At 46.3% G+C, this 13,170-nt stretch overlaps 1 protein-coding gene across 8 annotated transcripts in view; it reads left to right on the forward strand.

Moving 5' to 3' along the window:
* Anks1b (ankyrin repeat and sterile alpha motif domain containing 1B) overlaps positions 1 to 13,170 on the forward strand; it is a 1,067,094-nt gene that overhangs the window by 1,027,531 nt on the left and 26,393 nt on the right. For all 8 annotated transcript variants that reach the window (XM_055627860.1, XM_055627861.1, XM_055627862.1 and 5 more), the window contains 2 exons: positions 8,884 to 8,895; positions 9,707 to 9,793. In XM_055627860.1, coding sequence (XP_055483835.1) covers positions 8,884 to 8,895; positions 9,707 to 9,793 — 99 coding nt within the window. The remainder of the gene's footprint in view (positions 1 to 8,883; positions 8,896 to 9,706; positions 9,794 to 13,170) is intronic.

The following is a 13,170-nucleotide window of genomic DNA, read 5'->3' on the forward strand; positions in this document are numbered from 1 at the left end:
TTTGGTTTGGTTTGGTTTGGTTTGGTTTGGTTTGGTTTGGTTTGGTTGGGTTTGGTTTGGTTGGGTTGGGTTAGGTTGTTGTGGTTGACACATGGTCTTATGGTGTAGTAGAAGCTGGGCCTCAACTCACAAATCTTCTACATCTACCTCCCATTAGCAAGAGCTACAGGCATGGGCCAGTGTACACCCTGTCTTCCTAGGTTCTTGTTCACTGCACTCTGAAGCCTTGCAAAAGGAAGAACTCACCAGTAGATCACAACAAATGGATACACACACACACACACACACATACATATACACATTCACACACACACACACACACTCTCTCTCTCTCTCTCTCTCTGCTGAAGTTGTATTTACAAGAAATAGATTTAAAGACTCAATACAGGACTAGAGTGACAGACAGACAGCCAGGCCAGCCAGTCAGAGAGATCTAGGTTCAGTATGAGATCCTGCGCCTCAAAAAAAAAAAAAAAAAAAAAGACGGAGAGCAATAGAGTAAGACAGTACATACACATATACCATATGCACAAACAAGGTGGACAGCATCTGAGGAAAGATAGCCAAGGTTGTTCTCTGAGTGTGAGCTCCCAACTACACACACTCTCACACTCAAAGACTCAATAAATTGGCTTATTAAGCTAAAATCATAACATTTTTAAGCCTTGGGTTTTGTTTTGTTTTTTGTTTTTGTTTTTTATTGCAAGGCCTTATGAATTTATCGTTATCTGCTTCCAAAATAGAGAACAGAAGGAAGACATGAAAACAACTGATTTTACCACCCGGAAGTGGCAAATATCCCCCCCCCCCCCACCCAGTTGACACCTTGTTTGTGTGTGATCCCGCGGAGTAATTACTTAGCCGTACTCTCTCACTGAGAACTGGAAACGTTCTGTACCTGTTGTCTTACGATCTATTTTTAACCACAGTTATATTCGGGGATTAAAAAATATATATTTCATTAACTCTTCACCCTCAGTATTTTTTGCAGTGGTTAATTACAATATCCCAATGCACAGTTGAGACAGTTTTTTCAGCCAGTTCCCTCGGTTATTGTGTCTGTTTCCGATTTTTAGAAAGAAATTATAAGCAGGATTTTCCGCAAGTGCTGACCAAGCCACTAAATGTAGACCAACCGAACTGCAGGGCAATCGCATTTTTGTCGAACTGTTGCCAAACTGCCTCCTGAAAACTCAGTAAACGAGCGAGCGTCGACTGTGTCTCAGCCTCGGGGGCGTACTGTCTTGGACATGCCCCTCCCGCTGGGAGAGCTGGGGACGCGCTAGCAGGCGAGCATCTTCAGCTTACCGGCTAGTCTAACCAACCTCCATTCCGGCCGTAACTCCACTACCTCTTCATGACTCGTATTTTACGTGAAAGATGTTTCCAGCTCTCACAGTGCCTGGGAACCAAGAAGGGATTAAATAATCCTTGCTAATTGCTCTCAAGACCAAGAGCTGTAGCTAAATGCTAATGACAGATTTTTGGAAATTGCTTGTCAAACTCGCTCTGATGAGCCGGCTCCTCGGAATGAGCGCAGGAGGCCGCATGACGGAGTTTTACATGCGCGGCCTCGGAGAGCAGCGCTGACAGCGACTTTCAATCAAACTGATGGACTGCGTTTCTAGAGATGGGCCCCAGACCTGCTGTGTCAGCAGCATCTGGAAATCCGTTAGCATTGCCAACACGCAGGCCCCCGCCCACTTCCCCAAGCCTCTGGGAGCGGGCCCCGTCATCAGTCATCTGCAGAATCCAACGTACAATCGCAGACTTTAGACACACTATGGAGGCGGAGAGCCCCTGCCTTGGTTCCCTGGGCATTCCATGCGGGACCCTGCGTGGGTCCACTGTTCTGGGTAGATGCCGCGTGTCACTGAGCCTGAAGACTGTGCAGCCCTAGAACATAGTTAGAGGGCGTCCCTTTGGGCCATGCTAGATTTCAGGACTTCAAGAGTGCAATACAAGTTGCCCTCTTGGCAAGGGGACGTGTTTGGAATGACCACTGCTCACTGTGTGTGCCCTATAGTCTCGGATGGGGTCTCTGTCCTCGCAGCCCTCGTGCCAGAGTTCTTGAGGCCACGAAAGCCCTCTGAAGTCATTTGCCACAGTTCTTACACAAATGAGGCACTTGTTGATGATATTTGGGAACCCAAACTTTCTTTTTTTTTCTTTGTTTTTGAGACAGGGTTTCTCTGCGTAGCCTTGGCTGTCTTGGACTCACTTTGTGGACCAGGCTGGCCTCAAACTTACAGAGATCTGCCTGCCTCTGCCTCCCCTATTGTTGGGATTACAGGCGTGTGCCACCTCACCTAGCTGAGAGCCCAAACTATTTTTAAAGAAATAAAGAGGGAGAAACTCCTGGGCTGCCAGCAGTGATCATCCTGCCCTCCTAAGGGGCCCTTTCTCCGGGAGCCAGGGTACAGTTGTAGACATGAAAACCAGCCCTTCTCTCCTTGAGGCTGAAAAGTCACCCATCACTGCAGCTCTACCCAGGAACCTCTCCAAAGCCCACGTCACACCTCCCCAGATGTGGATGCTCCATGGCTCTCTGAGAACCCTATGGCAGGGCGTGGAATTTCTCTGTAACGTCAGCTTCGTAATGATGTCACCCTTGGCTCCAGCGACCAGGAGAGCACCCTAGGAAAGGACTATGTTACCGACTTCTGACTTGGAAAACTAGCAACTCTGGAGGCTTAAACAGGGGGCTGTCAGTGGTTGCTGAGGGAAGAGTCAAGACAGGTGTAGGTTCTACCAGGGAAGCAGAGCCCATGAAATTCCAGGGAGAAACAGAGAAAGCCCTGTGTCGGCATGGGAAGACCAGGAAGACTTTCCCCAGAAAACAATCTTGGCACTGAGCTTTACATGGTGGGAGTTATTTTTGAACAAGTATTCCAAGGTCTGCTTTTCATACCTTACCATCCCAACAACCTAGCTAATTTTGCTGCATAAACAATCATGATTCTGCCTCCTATAGTTTTCAATCATTTGAAAGTCACTGAAGGCCACAAAGCATTACTGTTAGATCTTATTTAAATTTACTTGAGAAAACTGAATATTACCATTAAGCTTTGTAACTAACTAAGAAGCACGTTAGGTGGCCAAATAGTTATGACTCAGGACTGAGAGTCTAATTAGATGGCACCCTCGGGGTAGCCATGGCAACCGCTCCCCCAGCCTGTGCTTCAGACATGCTGTGAGTAACCAGGGTGCCGTGAGAAGGAAGGCTGAGGGCGGGGAAGACAGCTCACTTGCTCAAGTGACTATTGCCCCAGCAGAAGGACCCACCTACACCAGATGCCTGTCAGTAACCCCAGGACTGGAGTGGCAGAAGCAGACAGACTGTGAAGCCCACTGGTCGGCTACTCTAGCCAAAACAATGAGTTCCAGGCTCAGTGAGAGACCTGTCTCCAAACAATAACTAAGAAGAATGACAGCAGCAGAGTGAGACACTGGTCTCACCCACTCACAAATGGGGGAGTACACCTGCGTATCCCACACACATGCACACACACATACATATACACACATATGCATACACACACCACACATACACACCCAAACACACATACACACATATATGTATACATTTACACACACCACACATTTGCACACGTATCATACACACACACATATATACACACACACCACACAAACCATACACATATACGCACACGGGAACACAAATGTACATACACATATATACACATCACACATATCAGTCACACACATACACACACCACACACACATACATATGCACACCCAAAGAAGGAAGGAAGGAAGACCGGCTAGCTGAGGCTGAGGCAGCCCCTGTCCACTGCCTCACTCTTGCCTTTCTGTGCTTCTGAGACACACACGATTGAACACAAGCCCCACCCTCGCCATCCTGACGGCTCACAGCTGCACGCCCCCGCCCCACAAGTCTCCTCACACCCAGGAAAGCATGCTCTGAGCTTAGTGAATCCGTGCTCTCAGAAAGGATGCCCCTCAACTGTTGACTTTGAATTGAAAAGCGAGAGACTGCTGCAAGTCCCAAGGCTCAGGAGGCTGAGGGGAGAGGTTCAGGAGTTCAGGGCCAGCCCGAGCTACACAGACAGACGGAGAAAGGGGTGGGGTGGGGCAGCCAGTGGGCTGTCCTTACACATATGTTTTGCCCCCACCAACTGCAGAAAGATTTTCAGTAAGTACCGCACCTGTGCTGACATGCACTTTATTTCTTGCCATTGTCCCACAGCAGAACTGAACAACGATGACATGTGTTTGCATTGCACTAGATAGTATACATAAGTGCTGCCCTAACACAATGAGGGCACACGCATAGGTTAATGCACTTAATGCTCTTTGAAATACAGCTTGCGCATCTACGGGTTTTGGCATTAAGTCATTCTCAGCCCTCACAAGGCTGACGGACAGCTGCACTTATTCTCGGAAGATACTTTAAGGCTGAAGCAAAAGCCCCAGAGACCACCTCCGACCTGGCGCCAAACAGTTCTTTGTTTATGTTTAAAAACAAAAAGGCTGGAGTGGTGGGTCACACCTGGCAATGCCAGCATGCGGGCAACTGACACAGGATAATCAAAGGTTCAAAGTTATCCTCACCTACAGCTGAGGCCATCCGGGCTCTCTGAGACCCTACATCAGAACAGTAAGACAAGGCTGAAGAGATAGGTAAGGCGGCAAAGCACTTGCCTTGCAAGACTGAATGCCTGAGTTTTATCCCAGAACGTGTGCAGAAAGGAGCGATGAGAAAGAAGATCCCACAGTTCAGAGCACTGGCTGTTCTTGCAGAGGACTCGGGTTCAGTTCCTAGCACCCACACGGCAGCACGTGCCCACTGGCCACTCCTGTTCTGGAGATCTGACACCCTCTTCTGGCCTCTGCAAGAATGAGACATGCATGTGGTACATACATACATACATGCATGCAGGCAAAAACCACATACACATAAAATGAAATAAATCCTAAAAATAAATAAACTAGTGGACGTGTTTGTAGTCCCAGTGCTGAGGAGGCAAAAGCAGGTGGATCCCTGGGGTTCACAGCCAGGTAGACCAGACGAGTTGGTGAGGTCCAGGCCAGTAAGAGATCCTGTCTGAAGAATGATGTTTTTATGTGTGCAGGCACACACAGGAAGACATATATACATAGGAACACATACCCACACAAACAGGAAAGGGAAAAGACATTATTTCTTTTTTCTTGATAAACCTAAAAATCCCTTCTTTTTTTTTTTTAAAAAAAAAATGTCTAAAAGTGTTCAATTACTTCTTCGGAACAATGTTCCAGATAGGAAATTGCGACTCTGCTCTGCTTGGTGAATGCAGACCATCTAAACCAAGAACTAAGGACAGATTTCAAAAATGTGTCATCTCTGTGCAACCAACTACCATTTCTCTTGCAATAATAAGAGAATGATAATCTTAACCTAGGAAAACATAAAGAAAATTTGGTTGCATTCTACTGTAACACTCTTCGAAGTAAGCAAGATGCAGTAAACCTTATGTGGAGTCTTACTTCAGCCGCTCAGGAGTTCAGAGGGCCTCATTACCTATCCAAGTTCCTTCTGTAAGGCTGGCACCAACCAGAAGAGAGGGAATCCGAAGGCCAGGAGACCTCAGAAATTCCACAGAGATCCTAGAACAAGGAGAAGCAACTAGAAACCAAAGCTTGTCCTGAGCGCCTCACAGGGAAATTTTCTTTATACAAATCAATAAGCCTTGCATGCTCTTCTCAAGGGACTTAGTACAAAGAGGACATTCTGGGCTCTGTATTGAAACATACGGCCACTTCCGACATGGCACTGTAGAGACTGTGCCCAGCCTTGACACTGACACCCCAGAGCTGCCTTTGCCAAGGGAGCAGGAATTGTGAGACTCTTTGTCTTTCTTCTATTGACCATCTATCTGATGGGGAACCACTGTGGTCCTCAGGTCTTCTACCCGCTTCCAACATTCTCCTCAGACTGTCACTAATACAACTGATTTCAGATCGTTCTTGTTGCCAGAGGCTGGGATTTTACCCCATAGATCCAATAATAAAAGCAGCAGTCCTCTGCCACTTGTTAGGCAGTGCTCTTGGGATCCTCTTCATTCTTAGGAGATTAGGCACTGCCCCGTGGCTTCTGAGGAGACATCATCCATGGGCATCTTCTAGCTCCATTTCTAGTTCCTTTGCTAGAGCTTAAGAATTCATCTCCTACCTGGCATGGTGTTGCACACCTATTCCTAGCATCCAGAAGGCAGAGGCAGGTGGATCTGTAAGTTCGAGACCAACCTGATCTACAGAGTGAGTTTCAGGGCAGTCAGGGCTACACAGAAAAACCATCTCTGAAGAAGAAGGAGAAGAAGAAGAAGAAGAAGAAGAAGAAGAAGAAGAAGAAGAGGAAGAGGAGGAGGAAGAGGAAGAAGAGGAGGAAGAGAAAGAAGAGGAAGAAGAAGAAGAGGAAGAAGAAGAGGAGGAGGAAGAGGAAGAAGAGGAAGAGGAAGAAGAGGAAGAAGAAGAGGAAGAGGAAGAAGAGGAAGAGGAAGAAGAAGAGGAGGAGGAAGAGGAGGAGGAAGAAGGAGTCTGCCTGGCATGGTATTGCACACCTTAGTGCCAGCACCTGGGGGCAGAGGCAGGTACATATCTATGAGGTCCAGGATCATCAGGGCTGCATAATGAGACTTGTCTCAAAAAAATGTATCTTTCCAACCAGATTTGGTAGCACACGCCTGTACACTTAGCACTCAGAAGGCCAAGTCAGGATCACTAGTTCAAAGCCAGGCTGGACTATATGGTGAAACCCTGTCCTAGAAAAGGAGCACTGGAACTAATTTTCCCCTGAGGCCGGGGCCCTTTCAACCCTTACTGCATCCTGAGACACCCCACATACTTTCATATCTTTAGCCACCCCTCCCACATCTGAATTCCACCTCTCACTTCTTACCGATTAGCATGCTGAACATGTAGAGGCATCTCTGTGTGTCTTTGCAAAATCATGTTCCTTCTGGCATTGCTGTCTCTGCTAATGGCTGCTTCATCTGTGATACTTCCCCACTCATTCGTTTGATATGATGTCACAGAGAGCCTCTTGACTCTTCATCCTCGGTTGTGCCCCCCTCATTATCCATGCATCTACTTCAGCCCAACTAGCATCTGCCCTTTGGACTTCACAGCAGTTTCCTATGTCCCTCACTTAACCTCCGTCTTCAGTACAACAAGCTCTTTCTTGTGCCACTCCCTACATAACAGCTTCTGATGAGTCTGAGCTTGGCCTTTCAAATACGACCCTCTTTTCCTGATAGTTACATGTACAACCATAGCGGTCTCCTGTATAGGTATCTGTGACTTTGCTCTTACAACAGCCCTCTGCCCTCTCTTTGCCACTCAGATGGCTATTTATCCCTCCAGAGCCAGCTCAGCGCCCCCCTTGCAGGTAATCAGGCTTGATAAATCAATGAATGTATTAATTAATACCTGTCTTACCCTTTCATTGAAGGTGAACCTTTCCCTGTTCACTGTTCCAAAAGTACTCCGTTCATATTGCCATCATTGCCGGTATCAGTTCTGTGGCTGTACTTTATGCCCAGCTGGGCCAAGAATGCATGCTGTGTGAGCCAAGATGGGCTCCTATACTGCCCCGCCCTTCCTCCCAGGAGGCATCTTGCCCAGCCCTGTTTCCCACTTAGATCTTCCTCAGTGCAGCACTTGCTTGGGTGGCCAAGTCTCGCAGTGGCATTCACGCACAATTTCACAGCCCTGAAATGGACCCTGAGCTTTTCTAACGACTAGCAGAGTAGGCTGCCCAAAGTAACCACTCAACTGCTGAACAAATAAAAAATGGTTTTTTTCTTAATCCTAAATGAAATGCTGGTATTTTCCTCTTAATGTAGCTATATATTGTTTCAGGTTACAAATAGGTCTGTCTGGGAGAAAGTACTCATGGCAGGAGATGAACGAGGTGATTTGCTGAAATCCATTGTTACGCTTTGCAGAGTTCTTCACACACAAATCAGCCAACAAAATGATTGCCTGAGCTGCAGTCACGATCTCAGCCACTGCTTTGCCTTAAACCCAGCATACAGCATGTGATTTCCTCTAGCCTTGCCTATGATTTGTCTTGCACATTTTCCAGAAGTGGTTAGGAAAAACATTCGGAACATGAAAGTATATAATCTTATATTCCATTTTTTAGAATGACTTTTTTTTTGGCAATTGCAAAAGAAAATTGGCAAGTCTAGGTAATTTTAAAACTAGTTAAAAATCACTTCAAGAGAGCTTCTCTTTGCGTATTGGCTGGGAGCAATACATTTCAAACCGTTGTCCTGGTAAATTTCCTCATCTCGGAAACAGATATGGCAGCTCTCAAAAAGACGTGCCAAGACAATGAGGATGACATAAAAGACCTCTCCCAGTGGCCAAACGAAAGATGCAACATTGTCATCACCACTGAGTTCAGAGAGTTCCACTCATCACATTAAAGGCCTTTTTAAATTCCGATCACATTTCAGAAATGTTTAATGGAATATTGAGTGATACACATAAATTTTAAAGGTTCCTATCCTTTTCCTGAGATGCCTGATGTAGAGAGCCAGCTGTCTGAGGCTCAAAGTGGACCGTGCTTGCACGTGAGTCCTTAGGTTCTTCAACGTGGTAAACAGAAGGATGAGAAAATGGAGAAAGAGAAGCAGAGGCAGGGCCAGCGAAAGCCGGCAGCCATGTCTGGACTTCACAGTCTCACCGCATCTGCTTCTGTCTCTAAATCCTGCTGGCCTTCCTGGCACCCTTGGCTTTTTAATGAACTTGCACTGTTGGTGAATTGTTGCAGTGGTTTCTTTTTCTCACACCGTCTTGTGTGTTTTCTCTCCTATTCTGTTCCCGCCTGTCTTGGGTGGAAAATCCACCAGGCTAACTGTCAGGTAAGTCCATCTCCATGTTTAATGGTGTGATTAAGAGCACGAGTGGAGGAGAATGAAGTCAACAAGATTGTTGGTGACTGGTGACAAATGACAGGGCTAAGCCAGAAGTTTTTGAGGCCGAGTACACTGAAGAAGCTGCTGACACTCTGTGTGAAGCCAGTGTGAACATTGTCAGGACAGCTTAGCCTGCAGAAGTATGGCTGAGCTGTATGATGGAGCAGCTTGCCTGTCCTGTCTAGCGTTTTTGCTGTGAGTTGGAGTAAGGACAGCTCCTGGAAGGATTAGTTGTGTCAAGCAGTATGAAATCCTGTGTGGTCCTGTGCGACTCTGCCATAAATATTATATCCGCTTCTGGGATTTGGCCAGGATCAAGGAAAATTTGCAGGGATGTATTTTAAATCCCTGTTTTAAGTCCACACCTGAACATCCCCTATGCTTTGAGGTGAGGAGGAGTAAGGAACAGTAATGGCGTATATTTTGTTACTGTTGGAATGCACCTTTGGGTAGATGATGTGGTTTGAGTCTTCTTAGGGAACCAGGCACAGCATTCACTGGCCTCCTGCAGTGTGGAGGGTAAGGAGTAGCCTTGTACCACAAAAAGTAGTAGGGCCAACAGACACTTTACAAGCGCAAACCGCTTAAATCTGTGTTTGGGGGGTGTGTGTGTGTGTGTGTGTGTGTGTGTGTGTGTGTGTGTGTGTGTGCGTGTTTAGCTTCAGTTCATTTTTATCTTTCAAGAGGAAAAAAAACGAGGTGCTTCAGTTGCCATGCAACACACACTTCTCTCACAGCATTCTAATTTTAATTTCAGAAGTCGACGGAGCAGATGAAGAAAGTCCCCACTATTATTCTTTCAGTCTCCTATAAAGGAGTCAAATTTATTGATGCAACAAATAAGGTAGGTACCAAACCTCTCTTCGGTTCAAGTCCCGGACACACGTGATCTAAAATCCTGGCATTCCCCATTTCCTCGCTCCTCCCCTCCACACTTCAGTGCTTCCTGCTCATGCCTACAGCTGTAAATGCACACATAGGTACCCACTTACACGCGGAGAAAGGCACCATTTATCTGGGGTCTTGGCCTAGGATTGCTATACCTATTTTGCTCTTACATTTCGCAGTGTTCTCTGTGGTAGACTGGGACCACTCAACAGTCACGTCCCTTTGGATCTAGAGAACACTGAAATAACAACAGCAGCAGCAAAGCGGTTGTTAAAGGCACAGTGTCATCCCTTCCCCAGAAGAGTGCTAGCAGGATGAAGAGTGAGGACGTTGGTTCTACTGTGGTTCTAAATATATATGCATGAAGTTCTTGCCTTTGGAAACTACACTTGATCCTAGCCAGGAAGTGACTGTCCCCTCTTTTGGTACAGGTCGTGACTACCTGGTATAAGGAGCAAATCCTGACCTTTTGTATTCTATAACTGCCTTTCATTCCCAGCTACCAGGATGAAGAGAGCAGCTCCTGTTTGTTTTCTTAAGAGATGAGATCTGAGGACATGCTGTGTCTTTGTGCTCACTGTGGGAAGGCTTGGCAGCTCTGAGATCAGATGGCCAAGTGGTTTGTGTTTTACTTGAAAATCATCTTAGCATTCCCTCTAGAGCCATGAGCACAGAATCCTGGTACTAACCCCAAGAGAGGAGGTATGGCCACTGTCACTGTAAAGGCTGACTGGCTTCTCAGAAAACCCTAAAGCTCTATCCGCGTGTTTTACCCTCCCATCCTTTCAACGGATGAAGGATAAAAGGGAGATGAGGTCATCACCATTTGTAAGCATTTGTCTTCTGCATTGACCACTGAATGTTGCCTCTAGATGCATTTCATTTTAGAGAAACGAAATGGAGAGTCATGAAACCAGTCAACCTCAACAGTGATGACAGGGAGCCAAAGAAACTAGATTGCAGTATCAGGGTAAAGTCCCATGGACAATGACCTTAAGCATCTGAACCAACCTTTTAGAACTTTTCCTAATTATTTCTCTATAAAATGTTGTCTTGGCAGTTGGATAAGCCCAAATGCCCCCAAATATGCTATGAAAAACAACCTGCCAGTTTGGGCGAGCATTCTAGAGCTCAGGCAGAAAGCTTGCAACACAGCATTGTTATGATGGCTAACAGTAGTCAGTGTATACTAAGTGCCTTATATTTAATGATAGCTGGCTGTGCAGTGTGTCATTGACAATGATTATGTCAGACTACAGTCACAGAGACTCAAATCAGAACAACCCTTGATTGGCTTTTCTATTTCTTAGAGAATTTAGTTTTCTGGTACTTAAAATTGCCTTATCCTTAAATCAGAGTTAAGTTCTCTAAAGAGTTCTCATGTTGGAATATTCATTGAAGATACCATTGCTCTTCCTCAGTCTATCTACTTTAAAGGGAAGGCTTTGGCTCTTGGACTGGCCCCCAGCACGCACACGCGCGCACACACACACACACACACACACACACACACACACACACACACACACATCTTACTCTAACCTGGAGCAACTCTCTCTACCCTGATGAATTTGAAAATCTTGAAGAGCATCTACATTGATCGCATCCTCTCTGACTAGACCTCCACCATCAGAACGGTGGGGGGGGGAGACTAGCTGGGTCTATAGCAGTTTGCAAACAGACAGGGAGAAGGCTATAGACTCAGATGCTCCTGGACCTCTCCAGATGCTTGTGACTCGATTGCCAGTGATTATGTAGACCTCTGCTTACCAAGCGTCAGCACAGGAAAATAAACATTCTGAATAAAGAAGACCTGGATGTCTTTCCGGTCCTTGCATTGTGGCCTGTGGCCAGTTTTCAGGTTCAGGAGCACAGGCACAGGGCATCTGGTGGCAGGAGACACCAAGCTGTCTGTGCCTACAACACACACTGGGCTCTTTGAAGAACTGGTGGACATTTACTCTCAATCAGCTGCATAACTAACTGCTCTTCCCAACATGACAATATAGAAAGAGACCAGGTGATTCGAGGGGATAGTTCTGTGGGGGAGGTTGAAGTAGAGATGAGATTGAGAAGGCAGAAGAGAGACACGTCTAAAGCTACACTGAGAGCTGAGAAGCATGAGAAGGGCTGAGGGGTGGCTTCAGGAGGCTTGAGGGATCTGCAGGAAGGAGAGGAGAACTCAAGTGCTGCTTTCAGGATTCCTTGAGTTTGCCCAAGGTTTGGGAAGCATGGTCTTGGTGGGCCACTTTGCTCTGAAGTTGAAGGACTTGTGAAGTGGAAGTGTGTGTGAGGATCTCATCGTTTCCGGTGCTCGTGCCCTCTAAGCCTGTGCTAAGACACATTCACCTCCATGTGCCTCCACTATACTTGAGTCTTTACCAGGCATCCCTCTGTCTTCCACTGGTAAGATGGACATGGCTGTCCAATCCACACAGACACCATAAGGCCCCTGTGCTTTGAGCAATGTCAGCCCACAGGCACAGCCTGCTTTTTCCACTGCCTAACCTAATACTTTTCTATTACTCCATGACTACCTTCTACCAATCAGTTTAAACTACAATGGCTAATTAATTGTATGTTAATTACCCTTCCTTTCACATTAGCCCCCATTACAGAATGCACAAGAGGAACCATCCAATGAAGCATTTCTTTTTTAGTCAATAAATAGTTCTGAGTTCATAGGGAAGGGCCAGATGCTTCATTATACACACATAAATGTATTGCCTCGCAACTGAGAAAACTAATCACTAAGCATGATTTAAGAAGGAAAAAGGGGCCAGACGTGGTGGCTCACTCCCTTAACCACAGCACTCGGGAGGCAGAGGCAGGTGGATCTCTATGAGTTCAAAGCCAGCCTGTACAAAGTAAGTCCAGGACAGCCAGGGCTTGATACACAGAGAAACCCTGTCTCAAGGAGAGAGAGAGAGAGAGAGAGAGAGAGAGAGAGAGAGAGAGAGAGAGGGAAGGAGAGAAGGAAGAAGCAAAAGAGATTTTGAATTTGAAAATGGAGCTTGGAATAGATTTAGGCCTAAAACGTTTTAGGGGAATCACTCCTACTTTCATAGATCAGCAGCCCAGAGTCAACCAGTCACAAGGACTCAAGGACTCCAGCTGTTTTGTTACTGACTTTTCCTGAGATTAGCAGGGTCTTCCAAGAGGTGATCCATTTTCCACATCCAGGGATGCCATAGGCTTGGGTCACATTTGCCTTCCCATGCTATCTCTCCTCAACCTTCCCTATGCACCTAGAAAGAGTATCAGATTGGAGTCTTTTCACTTTAGGTCTTCTTCTTCTTCTTCTTCTTCTTCTTCTTCTTCTTCTTCTTCTTC

The sequence above is a fragment of the Psammomys obesus genome, unplaced genomic scaffold (assembly GCF_907164565.1).
Source record: "Psammomys obesus unplaced genomic scaffold, mPsaObe1.curated_primary_1811, whole genome shotgun sequence".
In the NCBI taxonomy this organism is placed as follows: domain Eukaryota; kingdom Metazoa; phylum Chordata; class Mammalia; order Rodentia; family Muridae; genus Psammomys; species Psammomys obesus.